Source organism: Colobus angolensis, unplaced genomic scaffold (assembly GCF_000951035.1).
Source record: "Colobus angolensis palliatus isolate OR3802 unplaced genomic scaffold, Cang.pa_1.0 Scaffold169, whole genome shotgun sequence".
NCBI lineage: Eukaryota > Metazoa > Chordata > Mammalia > Primates > Cercopithecidae > Colobus > Colobus angolensis.
Window position 1 is genome coordinate 3,406,240 of NW_012114810.1, and position 13,407 is coordinate 3,419,646.

General features: G+C 43.4%; 1 protein-coding gene across 2 annotated transcripts; it reads left to right on the plus strand.

Moving 5' to 3' along the window:
- The first annotated feature begins 11,424 nt into the window (after positions 1 to 11,424).
- On the plus strand, positions 11,425 to 13,175 carry LOC105508917 (cornifin-like). Of its 2 annotated transcripts, none has more exons than XM_011937941.1 (2): positions 11,425 to 11,467; positions 12,572 to 13,175. In XM_011937941.1, exon 2 carries the CDS (start codon positions 12,591 to 12,593, stop codon positions 12,858 to 12,860), a length of 270 nt encoding a protein of 89 aa, XP_011793331.1. In that variant the 5' UTR covers positions 11,425 to 11,467; positions 12,572 to 12,590; the 3' UTR covers positions 12,861 to 13,175. The 2 variants fall into 2 exon arrangements, with proteins under 2 accessions (XP_011793331.1, XP_011793330.1); XM_011937940.1 differs by having other exon boundaries at positions 11,430 to 11,467; positions 12,558 to 13,175.
- Positions 13,176 to 13,407: the final 232 nt, after the last annotated feature.

The window sequence follows — 13,407 nt, forward strand, 5'->3', positions numbered from 1 at the left end:
TGGGCTAATTGTCCACTCCCAGTCCTATTCTGTGATTCATTCATTCATTCAGAGAGGGAACATCTTAGGGAAGTGAAGGTGCAAGTACACACGCGCCTGGGAGTTCAGGAAGTCACTCTTACGGACACAGTTACTCTCTGGTAACCAACAATGGGGAAACATATCCAGACATATCTCAGGTAAAGGAGGACAGAAAACAAGCCCAGCAACTCATTGGCAAAAGTTTAATAGAGCCTTGCATAACTAATCCCATCTAGGGAAGATCAAAAAGGAGGAAAATTTAGCTCCTACCATTAGAAGCCCAGCCCACCTGATGAATGCAGTTTTCTTGGAAGTTGTCATTCTGAAAAAGCACACAAAGCATACATAAATGGCCTGAGTCCTGCAAAACATTTCTACAAACATGTGCAAATGACTTTTTCACATATTTGTTTGTGTTTTTGTTCATTCATTAACTCATGCTCATTCACTTACTTATTCATACTCACTCATCTGATATGTAGCAAGTTCTAGAATGACCTTAGTTTTCCACTCTGCCATGCTGGATTCCCAGAGCTATCTAGAGTCAGTTTATCCTGTGTCTCAGTGTACTCTTTGGAAGTCAAAGTCATTTTCTTACACAGGGAAATGTTGTTCCAGGGATGGCCACGTACAGAGAGTTTGTACAAAGTATACAGGGCCTGGTTTTGTCACTTAGTCTGACTTCATGCAGCTTATAAAAGAAACCTGTTTTTACAACTGGCTTCCTGACCCTCCTAACCCACATGTGAGAGCAGCTGCCTATATTGGAAAGAAACGGCATACCTCCCAGATATAAAGAAGAAAAGTATTTGAAGAAGAGACCCTGAGTAGGAAGGAGTAGTTGAACACAGAGTCCGATTTTCTCCCCTTGTTCTTTATTCTTTTCCTGGGATTTGGTCACTCAATTTCAGTTGTCACCATCAAGCATAAATTGCTTTCTCACTTAACACCCTAGCCTAAAAAGGAACAAATGACCACCTTCTCTACTTTCCCTTAAAGTAGCTATCCGTGGCTGATATTTCCAAGTAGTAGTTACTTAAAACTTAGTGGGTACTGACATTAACCAGGAAAGTCAAAGTATTGTAAAAACAATTAAGATTCAAAAAGAATGCTTCTAGCCCTAAGAATTCATTGACAGCCTTTCTTTGCCCCAATCCTTGCATCCTAAAATAACTCCCCTCTGTCAAGTACAAAGGCTGGTCTGTCTTAGGAGTCCCCTTCCTGGCTTCCTTCCATCTAAGCCCTATTCAGTTTCTTGGACACACTATTTTTCAGGGGTTTCATGTCATTTTCATGTCTCCCAGGAAGGCCTTGGCAAGTCTTCCCACAGACTTTTGAGTTCCAGACTGATAGATTTGCATGGTCTTCAGCTAATTGGACAGATAGGGGTGATTGAAACAATGAATACTTCTGCTATGATCTGTGTCTCAGTTATTAACTCAGTGAGGAAGGGGAGATACCCATGTTTAAAGTCCCATCTCTGCATGAGTAGGTGGGCATCCACTCCCCCTTATGAAGAAATTATCTTATGTAATTCCACCCTTCAGAAGTTCACAAAGCAACATTGGCTTATGTCAAAATCCCAGCCATAATTAAACACATAAAAGTTAAATTATGAGCCCTTAAAGCATGGGAGTCTTGTTTAGCTCACTATCAGCAAATGTGCAATGACTAGCTTTTCAAAAGTACAGAAGAAAGAACTGCTTCCAGGTGGAACAGGACAGCCTGTGGCAAGCCAGCAGCCTAGTGTACATCTAGACCAAATTACAAACTATCATCTGTACCCACCCGGGGACCCTACAACTCCAGAGATAGGACAGCTTCAGAGAGGTGAGCCAACAAATGTGTACCTGGGATAATCTGTGGATTCTGGGCAAGAGCAGAAGAATGAAAACCAAAGCTTTCTACTGTGGAGGACCATTGCTAGGGACAGAGAGACCAAGAGAATTTATGGGTGCTCTGGGGGGCAGTCTTTAAGCAAGTGGTTGACATTCCACTTGGAACATTTAATGAATTCTAGGAATGGTCAGGTCAGGATATTAAATACTTAAGCAGAAAGTCTTTGAAAAGTTGAGTGGAGTTTTTAGTAGGTTTATGAAACAATGAATGGAGTTTGCAACCTGCCAGGTGGAGGGCCTCTGGCAAACACACCAGATAGAGAGTTAAAAACTGAAAGGCCAGGGGTAATTCTAGTCTGTTGGATAGAAGGCAAAATCATGGCCATCACTGAGGAGAGTACCGACTGGAAGGGGATATCATGAAGTTTTCTGAGATTCTGGATAAGTTCTCAGTCTAGTGGGTGGCAGTTACCCGGGTTCATACATATATCAAAACATACACTCAACTGATTTGTGCATTTTTCTTTTTGTTAGTTTAACCTCAATAAAATAGAAATATCATTAAAATAGCATCAATAAGTGCAATGAAAGATATGACATTTATACTAAAAATATAAAACATTATTGAGAGAAACTAAGAGAGAACTCACAAATTTGGAGATGTTTCGTGTTCACGTATTAGAAGACTATGTTGTAGAGATATCAATTATCCTTAATTTGATCTAAGATACGTAAATTAGAATGAAAGTGTGATACTGCTACACAATGCAACATATTGGCTAAAACTAAAAAGACAATACCAGGTGTTGGTGAGAATATGGATAAACAGGAGCTTTTGTAAACTGCTGATGGCAGTGTAAATTGGACAACCACTTCAGAGAATAATCGGGCAGTATTTCTAAAGTTGATCATATGCATCCCCATCCCAACAATTTCACTCTTCATTGTATACACAACAGAAATGTGTACATAGAATTACTAAAACACATGTATGAAAACAGTTATAATAGCGGTATTTGTAATAGCTCCAATTAAAAATATTCCAAATATCCATTAAAAGTAGAATGGATAAATTAATTGTGAATTTTCACACAATGGCATACCACAACACAATGCTATTAGACAAGCTCTACCCATAACATGGATGAATCTTTCAAACACAGCCTTGAGAGAAAGAAAGCAGATACTAAAAGCACATGTTGTATAATTCCATCTATTTTTATGAAGTCAGAATGACTAGAAGGTAAGCTTTACGGGGATCTGGCAAAGTTTTGTGTCTTTATCTGGGAACTGATTAGACAGATGTGGTCATGCAAATTCATTGAGCTGTGTACATTTTTCTGTATAATAATATTATATTTCCTTTTCTTAAAAAAGAGTTATATAAATTTAAAAAGTACTTAGGCAATATTTCAATCCTGATTGGCTTAAACCATTATTTTTCTCACTATTTGTGTGCATACTTTACCCATTTTCTACCCCATTGTATCTTCAAAGCCCATCCGCAACATGTCAACAAAATTAAAACATGTCTGTTCTTCTGAGGAAAGGAGACTATATTTACAAAACCTCCAAACACTGCCAGGGGAGAAGGGGTAGCTCAATACACCCTCCTCCCAGTATTCTTCCTTCTCACCATTTTATTACCTAGAAATTTCTGTCTACCCCAGAAACAGAACAATGCCCTACCTGATCTATCTGTCACAAACACTCAGCAGGCTCAAATTCCCGGCCACCTCCTGTTCTGGCCAGGAGATCCTCAGAGGCAAAGTGAGCAGGCCTGGGCATCTGCATTGGAGCTGTTCTGACATTCCATTTTTTTTTGCAAAAGGAGTAGGGGCTTTCAGACTGAACAGAATTGAATCTCAGCTTCTCCATTTCCTGGCTGTGTGATTGCATTCTGTCACTTAGAGCCAAAGCCGTTTTCTCATATGTGAAAAGGTGTCAGGGTCAAACAACTATTTGCAGTATTCTGGGGAGGATTGGTGATAATATCCAGAAAGTGGCTGCATATAGCATATGCTCATTAAATGATTGATTTTATTTTCATCTACAGCTGCGGAAAGTGGCTATCAAAGCATGAGCTAAGGATACTCCTCTGCCTAGAAGTAGAAGGTGGCCATATGGAAGTCTTTTTACTCTAGCTCAGGAGTCTATGCTAATAAGTAATTGTTATCTGTTTCCCAGCCTGGGAAAGCTCCAGGCTAGAAAAGAGCAGACTTAGATTCTAGTTTTGGGTCTGCTATTGAATAAATCTGTGACCTAGAACAAGTTCCTTAACCTCAGTCCTTTATCCATAAAATGAGAGGTTGGGTTGGATGCCTTAAAATTAGGTCGATCTATGAATTCTTTTGAGTTTTTGCATTTGTATGGTTCATGTCCCCTACCCCACCCTCTCTAACCCCATCAGGGTGGATCTGGTGGTTTCCTAATAAGCAGAGTATATACATGTGTTTGGGGCAGGAGCAGAGCTCAAAAAATAAGAGAGTAAGTAAATGAATGAATGAAAATCAGATTCCATGAACAATTTCAGGCTATGGTAACTAGAAAATTTAAAAACAGTGGCAACTAGGAGTTTAAGGTAATTTTGAAAAATAAAGATTTGTCTCATATAGATGGGCAGAGGAGGATTGAAGGGCAGTGACGAGGATCAGAATATGCCACCCTAAAATGTCCCACTTGGCACAAGTATTCTTTTGAGCTGAAGGCAGTTGAGGGTCAACAAGGACATAAAGAGTTTTCTGCCTTCCTCCTATCTGCCTAAAGGCAGAGCACAAATTTATCCCCTCTCTTGAGCAGGATGAGAGAACCAATTCTTATTACTGGAGATAGAGAGCCGGCACTGAGATGAGTCTGCATGACCAAACCTTACTAAAGTAGCCCTTATATTTCAGAAGTTTCCCCATATAATCCCTAGTCATCTTCCACAATTTATTATCTCTTGAAGCTCAAACGCTTTTTCTTTCTTAGGAAGAATATACAGGCTCCCAAACCTAACCACTTCTTTGGGTTTTCACTTCTTTTCTGTGAAACACCTATGCATGTAAAAAATATTGATACCAATATAAATTATATGCCTTTTCTCCTATTAATCTGTCTTCTGTCAGTCACATTTGCAGGCCCCTATTACTGAACCTAAGAGGATAGACAAAAAGTTTTTCTCTTCTCAGCAGCAGTATACTTTGTTGGTACTTTGTGCCTCTAAAAGTCATAATTTGGCCCTGCCAGGATGTTCTGGAGGAAGGAAGCACGAGCCTTTAACCCACCAGAAGGTGTCCATACCATGTGCATGATGATGTCCAGGAAGGTGACCCGGGATCATCTCCTGGCCCCAGAACCAGCCTGCCATGCCAGCTTGAGCTTGCGCTTTGATGATTCCCTGCTTGGAATAGTGACGTTCAAGGGTGTGTGTACTTTGCCTTCCTCAGATGGGACTTAATTACTTCCCAAGGCTCCCAATATCCTCAGGCCAAACACCCACATTCATCAACATCTAGTTGCATCAACATCAATATCTGCCCAGGTATCTCAGCACCCACCTGCACCTCCTTCCACCTATTCATAGGACTGGGACTCTCCAGTTGGATTCAGGTCCTAGAAGTTGAGATATTCTGGCAGAGCAGTGATTTTTCAATCCTGGTTTTATCTGACAATCAAAAAAAAAAAAGAACTGATTAAATGAAACTTTGAAGTGGAGCCTAGACATGAATAGTTTTTTAAAGATACCAGATGATGTCAATTGCAACCAAGGTAGAAAAGTCCTTGTGTTTAGAGTCTACTGTTTCCCAACTGGTTTGATTTTAAAAACTGCCTGATGCACTTTAGAAATTTGGGTCCCCAGGTCCTTCCCTTAGGTATTTCTATTCCACTGGAAAGAGTATCCTAAGTCATTCTTATGCTTAAGTCAGTTGGGGAAACCCTCCTTACTGATGAGATTTGGATCCCAGAAGCTCAAAGAATGTTGCCTACTTCCCCACTAGACTTCATAAACCTGGGACTTCATGCTTGACATTTGACTCTCATTCAGCAAACATGTGTTAAATGAATGACTGACTGGCTACTTTAAAAATGAAGGAAATGATTAGATTTTTCTGAGACATGGAAGATTAATTTCTAATAACAATTGTAGTTCAGATCCTAAGGAGAAGAAATGCACTTGACATCTATGATCCATGTACTATGTTCTAGTCACTACGGTCATTGTTTTGCATATGTAATCTCATTTAATAACAGGTCTAAAGACAAATTTTATGGGTAAGATACGTTGAGATTCATAAAGCCTTAAGAATTATGGTACTGGATTTGCATCTTGGCTCTGCCACATTATTGGCCACGTAAACTTGAACAAGTGACTTATTCTTTGTGCTTCAGCTTCCACATCTATAGACTACATTTAATGACTGGTCCTTGCACTGCTATTGTGAGAATTAGTGTCACACCTAGAACACGGTCTGACACTTTGCAGAAGCTAATGAAATGGTAGCTGTTTTTATTATTAGAAAACTTTCCTGATATCACACACATAGCTACTAAGTATCAGACTCAGGATTTGAATCCAGGACTTCATGTTTCCAAACCTGTAATCTGTGGAGATCACTCTGCACTCTCGAGAAGGTGCTTTCAGAGGAGGATCAGGGACAAAGCAGGCATAACTGAGCAAACAGAAGGGACCAGCAACAACACAAACAGCAGCCACTACCAATGGGGTTTAGATTCTCTGCAGAAAATTTTTAGCCATGCAGTTGTTCCTTTGCCCCCCTCTACAGCCCAGGAGGCAATGACTGATAGGAAGGATAGCACGTCAGCCTGAACCATCCCAGATTCTAATACTTTTCATTTTAAAATATGTCTGTGTCTTTTGATCATCCATACCAGGAGAAGCTCTACCTCTAGTGGAAGACAGGCAGTCGATCAGCTCAGATGTGTGAGACTATAGGGATCCAGTCAGTGTCTCGTCTAAGAGTCACCCTCTGGTTTATAGAGTGTCCCACTAGTCTTGAGAAGCAATACAACATAGTTCTCAAGGGACTGTACCCTAGCACATCAGACCTTTATGACATGTTGGGAGAGTCACTCAACATTTTTCTGCCTCAGTTTCTTTATCTAAGGTATGTCCAGGTTTTTGTATAATCACCAATAATTTTAGCTACCTCCCATGCCCCAACTCCTATAAAACATGAACCATGCAGTCATTGTCACTGTTCAATAACTCAAGATATAATTTGGTAAACATGTAAACCTGAAACCGAACGTAAAAAAAATGAGGGGAGATAAATCAATCACAAAGGCCAAGAATGTTGCTCCACTGAAGAAGTATGCCATGCCCTGTCCTTGGGTGCTCTCTCTCTGTTCTCTCTCTCTCTGTCTCTCTCTCTCACACACACACACAGAGTGAAAAGGAAAAAAGGAAACTCGCAGTCAAAAGGAAGAAGTTTCATCTGATTTCAAGTGGAAGGAGAGGAAAGAATGAGACAAACTAGCAAGAATTATTATGCTAGATGTATTTAACTTATTCATCTTAAAGTGTTAGAAGCATCATTGCATTTAATCTTTCTAGCAACTTTGTGCAGTAGAATTTAAAGTTATTCTTTTAAAGATAAGGACAATAGCTTGCAGAAAGGTTAGGCAACTTGCTCAAGGTCATCCAACTAATAAGGGCATGGCAAGGCTTTGAAACAGCTGGGCCAGACATTAAGCCTGGGTCCTTTTATTTCTATATCCCTCAAGCTAGAGAAGCCAAGTTTAATTTTTTATCCATCCGTTCAAGGACTAGCAATAAAAACAGTGAGGGTGAGAGGTATGCGCTGTTCTTAAAGAGACGGTAGAAAGGAAAGGGAATTGGGCATCCCAGGTTTTGGTCTGATTCTGCTACTAAAGAGGCTGTGAAGGTTGAAGCGAGTTCTTTCCCCCATCACACCAGATCATTCCCTCTCTCTAGGCTGAGGGGTTGAGTAGAATTTCTCGGGTGCTATGATTTCCTGTCCTCCCTCCACCTCTGCACCCACATTTGCAAACTTAGCTTTTCCTCCTGCTGGGCCAAAGTGTTCAGGAGGCTCCTAACACCTGGGATCTGGTGTTTCTCCTTTTCCTGCCCTTTCTCAGATGAAGACCTTGTGTGTTATAGAGACGTTTTTTAAATTACCATGGCCTGAGTGGAGCAGGTGACACTCTTGGGGTCTCCCTTGCTTCTCAAGGTGATCAGAGAAAGGGTGGGGGGTAAAAGTCTTAATACTGCATATTTCTATATGTTACCATGCTTTGGATATGCAGTCTCCACAGGAAAAGACCTGGAGTTCAAATTCTTCATGACCTTCTTTGTAGAGTCTGGACTTTAGGGTAGTGGGAAGGAGAGAGTAATCTATGCTGGGAAAAGCCTGATCACTGATTAGACTTAGGGCTGTCCATCTTCCCTGCTCTGGGAATGACTGATGAACCTAAGGCACTGCTCAGAGCCAGTGGAAGTTCCAGGGACAAATGAGAGCCAGTTTTCGATGTCAGAAGAGCAGCAGCTCGTGTCCTAGGTGGGGGCTCCTGTGCAAGGCTGAGAAATCTGGGGAGCTGTATTTACTGTTGGCAGCCACCCAGTTTCCCCCTGTCTTTACGTGGGAGTTTGTGGGGCCGATTCAACAGCTAACTCAACCCAAGTGGCAGAGAAACAAAGTTTCTTCTAAGGGAAGATTAACACAAGTCACTGTGGAAGCTTCAGATACACAGGGAGAAGAATGCCAGAGACCAAGAGAAAATTCCAGAGTCTGCAGCCCACGCAGGCTTGGGTGGGGTGAAGGAAGCACATGTTGAGGCAGGCAGGACTGTCTAGTCAGGACTGATAACCAGGGAGAGGGAAATTCCTTTGCATCCAGGGCTAAGGTCCAGGGAGGGCATGAGAGCACACCAGCATCGGAGCTGGCTTCAGATCATCCAGGGCCTGAGACAAGCTGGGTGACACCAGAGGACAGAGGACAAGGCAGCAGGTTCCTGCAGGACTGAGAATCCTACCAGACACAGCAACAGGTTCCAGCAGCCCCTGCTGTCAGGGCTCATGGGTGGGGATTTAGTGAACAAGCGGACCTGGGCACAAACCTAGGAGAGAGCAAAGTGAGGCAAGAGGCTTGGAACTCAGGTGTACCGGTGGGGCTGGCACCAGCCCGGAGCAAGGTGGGGCATTAAACTGTCTGACAATGAAGCAGGTGGATGGGAAGAGCAGTAGGTAGACTCTGTACCAGAGCTTCTAGGTAATTCTCAAAGTAGACTCTGAACCTGTCTTCACAAATAACACCATTCAGTCATTCATTCATTTATTCAGTCAGCCAGCCAGCCAGGCAGTCAGTCTATAATTGCCAGTCACCAAGCAGCTTCTGCATGCCAGGCACTGTGTGAAGATGGAGATGGATAGGGACCAATAGCCGCATGGACACAGTGGGAGGCTGACCTTGGCCTCAAGTTCACCAGCTGTGGAGCCAGCAGGTACTCCACAAACATTTAGGTGTGTGTTTGGGTAAAGGAGGGGTTAGATGAGGAGGAGGAACTACCTAAGTTTTAAGGATGATTTGGATTTTCCAAAGGCCACACCTAGTAACAGTTTGTGTTTCAAGTGCAGCTCTGAATCAGGGACCTCAGTTTTATGGGAATTGCCTATGGAACGACTGAGGGAATCCCTGTTCTTGTGTCCCCAGGAAAGAGAAGTTCCTTGGTGGGTAGACTCTTTAGAATCTGACCATCATGGAGTGACAGCAAGTGTGTGCAGGCGCTCAGGGGCTGATCACCTACTGCCTGTCCCAGTGCCTTCACCTCAGCTGTGTCGCGATGTCACTCTGAGAGCTCCCCTAGTGTGAAAGCAACTCAGGTTTGAAGCAGACATTTTAGTTTTGGCTTTAGTTTTTGACTTTTAAGTTTGGCTTTTCCCTTCCTCTCTCCGACCCTGGTGCCCTGAGTGATGATAAACTGAACCTTATTTCCACCTATTCTAATTCATGCCCTTCCTACTTTAGCAGAGCTAGAAACACCCACTGTTTAGAGCCACTCTAATATTAAGCATCTTTATTTCTACTTAAAGGGATTTATCTTAGCATCAATTAAGGCTCACCCACAAGGCAAAGCTTTTTCTGTGTCCTCACACTGCCACTCCTGAAACTTTCCAGAACTACGAGTGGTCCAGCTCTCAGCCAAGAAGGGCTCCCCTTTCCACCTCTAATCAATTTTCCACCTGGGCTTAATTTCCTCCTTAGACATTAGGGAGTCATAAGGAATCAAAACAAAGGAGAACACAGGATTTATGTGTATAATTCTTTTCTTCCTTGGGTTTGTTTTTTTGACCTTGCTGAGTTATTTCACCTCTTGTGACCTGAGGTTCCCCAATCATCCCTTGAGGAGTGTAGACTAAAGGCTCTCTGAGATCCATAATCTCAGTGGCTCTGAACTGTGCTCTGTCTCTTACCCTGGGGAGTTCACGGTCTGTAGGGGGAAAGTGGGCTTCCTCATCAAAGAATGACAGGCATGATGGGCATATGTTAGGCTCCCCACTGAGATTTGTTGAATAAATGAGGAAACAAACACTGTGGTGGGGACACCGTTGGTTTGAGCAGGAACAGCTCTGACCCTCGGAAAGCCCCCTGGAGATACAGACCCAGAGGGAGGAGGAAAATCTTGTAGCCAGCAGGATCTCTAGGAATTGGGGCTGGAGCTGGAAGTGGGCAAAAGTTGAGACGGATTCAGCATTGAGGACCCCATGGATGGGCTGCGGGGAGGCAGGTAGAAAAGGTTGGGTTTTCAGACTGGGGGCAGTCTAGCCTGATTAGAAAGGAGGAAAAGGCCAGGGCCAGATGTCTGGGTGGAGTGGAGGGAAAAGGTGATCCCAGAAGGATTAGCCCCTGAAATTTCCTGAAGTAGGAGAAGGATAAAGGTGTGGTTGGTGAAGGAAAGCAGGTTTTCCCACATTAGCAACCAGTCAGGGAGAGGGAGGAGTGGGTAGGAGAGCCATCAGTAAATTATTCTGAATATGTGTAGTTTAATGGAATTGGGAAAAAGATGGGGGAAATGGATGGAAGGGTCTTGGACTCTGAGACAAGGGGTCTATAATCAGGCCATTTCATTATTTCTAGCTTCCACCTTCACCAAGGCAGACAAGGAATGCCCACCTCAGTTCCTCTGCTCCCCCTCCCTTTCCCACCCATTCATGTGTGCAAGAGTGCTCTGTCCCACAGAACCGTCTCAATGACAAGGACAGCAGGTGACAAGGCCTCAACAGGACTCAGATCTCCCCCCAGGGTTAACTAATAAAACTCTCCACGAAGCCTGCTGCTCACCCCTCCCTCAAGGCAAGCCCTGCACCTGGGTCTGAGGATGAGGGCGGCAGTGAAAATTAGGCCAGTGACATCATTGTCAGCCAGCCAGTGGCAAAAAATATCAGATGGCATTCATCACAAAAGCTGAGCCAAACGGTGATGAGGATGGTAGTGTGAGTCATGTGTGACAGGTGAGGAATGAAAACAGAGCACCTGAGAGCTTCTATTTCCTTGAGGCAGGGCTCGTTCATCTTATAAAAGTCAGCTGGCCATTGCCTTCACACCAAACCCAAGGGACCACACAGCTCATTCTGCTCCATACACCAGGTAAGTCTCTGATTGCAACAAACTGGGAATTCTTGTTTATTTTTTCATTATTAGAAATTAGCCAAAGGCAAATATATGTAAGAAGATTAATCCAGGGTTTCAGTGGGAGTTAGAGAATAGTGGAATATCTTTATTAAGTTAAATTACAATCTAGATTTGAAAGGACCTTAGAGATGGTTAGGGCTCCCACCTCAGTAGATAGTCATTGAACTGGGACTCCTGGAGGAGACTGTTCAAGTGTCCATGGGAAGTTCATAGCAGAACTAGGGTTCAGGCCCAGAGCACTCTCAGTAACACTGCAATTTCCCCCTAAGATATTTACAGAATTTTAAATTTATTGGATGGATCTCTAATGAGCATTTATTCCATTTAAGACAGTATGCTAGGCACTTTGGACAAATCAATGCCTAACATACTTACTTAACAAACATAAAACCTAGCAGGAAGGTAATATATATATATATATAACCATACGTATGAATAAATGAAATGCAAAGTAGATAATAATTGGTAGGAGGGAGAGGGGCAGGGAAGGACTGTGCAGTTTTGGGAAACTTTGCTCAGGGAGACCCTCCTGGGGGTTTCAAGTGATGTGAGCTACGATGGAGGAGTGTTTGGACAAGCAGAGATGGGAAGAAAAGCATTTGGAAGGAACTGTGTAAGCACAGACCAGAAGCAAAACCGTAGGGGCTTAGATGAATATAAAGCCATCCGATAAGTCACAGGCTTTCTACATGGTGCTGGGAGAGGATAGACTGCAGTGGCCTGATGCCACTTTCCAAAAGACCTAATATGCGGGCCTCACGTCCCTCAGAAGCCAGCTTTCTTAGGACATTTTTCCAGAACAGATATAAGATGACTTGGGTAGGAAGGGAGCCAAGAAAAGAACTCCAATAAAATGGAGCAGAAGAAATTGCCTCTTAGCTTCTCCTCTTAAAAGGACCTGAAAATTATCCAAGCTTATTTCATTTTTAAATGTACTGAGGGGGCTAGGGGAGATGAAAGGCTTTCTCTTCTAAAGGGTCCCAAAATAAAATCTATTTGGCATTGAATTTGTATCCATCTTTCTTTAATTGAATCACTGTGTCAGCATTCTGTCTCCAGAAAAAAACACATTTGAAGCATGAATTCCCAGCAGCAGAAGCAGCCCTGCATCCCACCCCCTCAGCCTCAGCAGCAGCAGGTGAAACAGCCTTGCCAGCCTCCACCCCAGGAACCATGCATCCCCAAAACCAAGGAGCCCTGCCTCCCCAAGGTGCCTGAGCCCTGCCACCCCAAAGTGCCTGAGCCCTGCCAGCCCAAGTTTCCAGAGCCCTGCCACCCCAAGGTGCCTGAGCCCTGCCATTCAACGGTCACTCCAGCACCAGCCCACCAGAAGACCAAGCAGAAGTAATGTGGTCCGCAGCCATGCCCTTGAGGAGCCAGCCACTGGATACCGAACACCTTACCCCATTCTGCTTATGAATATCATTTGCCTATTGACCCTGTGGTTAGCATGCTGTCACCCTGAATCATAATCCCCCCTTTGCACCTCCAAAAAGATATTCCTTTCCCTCACTCTGGAGGGCTCCTGTGCCTTTGAGTAAGGCTGAAAGTCTCACTGACTAAACTAGTCTTCTTGTTGTTCAGGGTGCATCTGAGAAGGGATATGGGAAGGGATCAAGTGAACCATCCCTGGTCTTCCCTCAATAAATAACTTTTAACTCCACATCTGGCTGTGTGTGTCACTGACTGATTAAGTCTCTGTTGCTTTCTCAGTGTGAAGCAGGAACAAACACTATGAGGGCTGGTTGTGACGTCTGTAGTCAGAAGGTGCCCGATCCTGACACTGAGAATGTGTGTGAATGTGTATGGCTGCTGTACACACGGGACACTGCTGGGCTGGCAATGGGAGTGTGTTCAGGGCCACCCACCCAACCTGTTACTTTGGGTAGGCACAG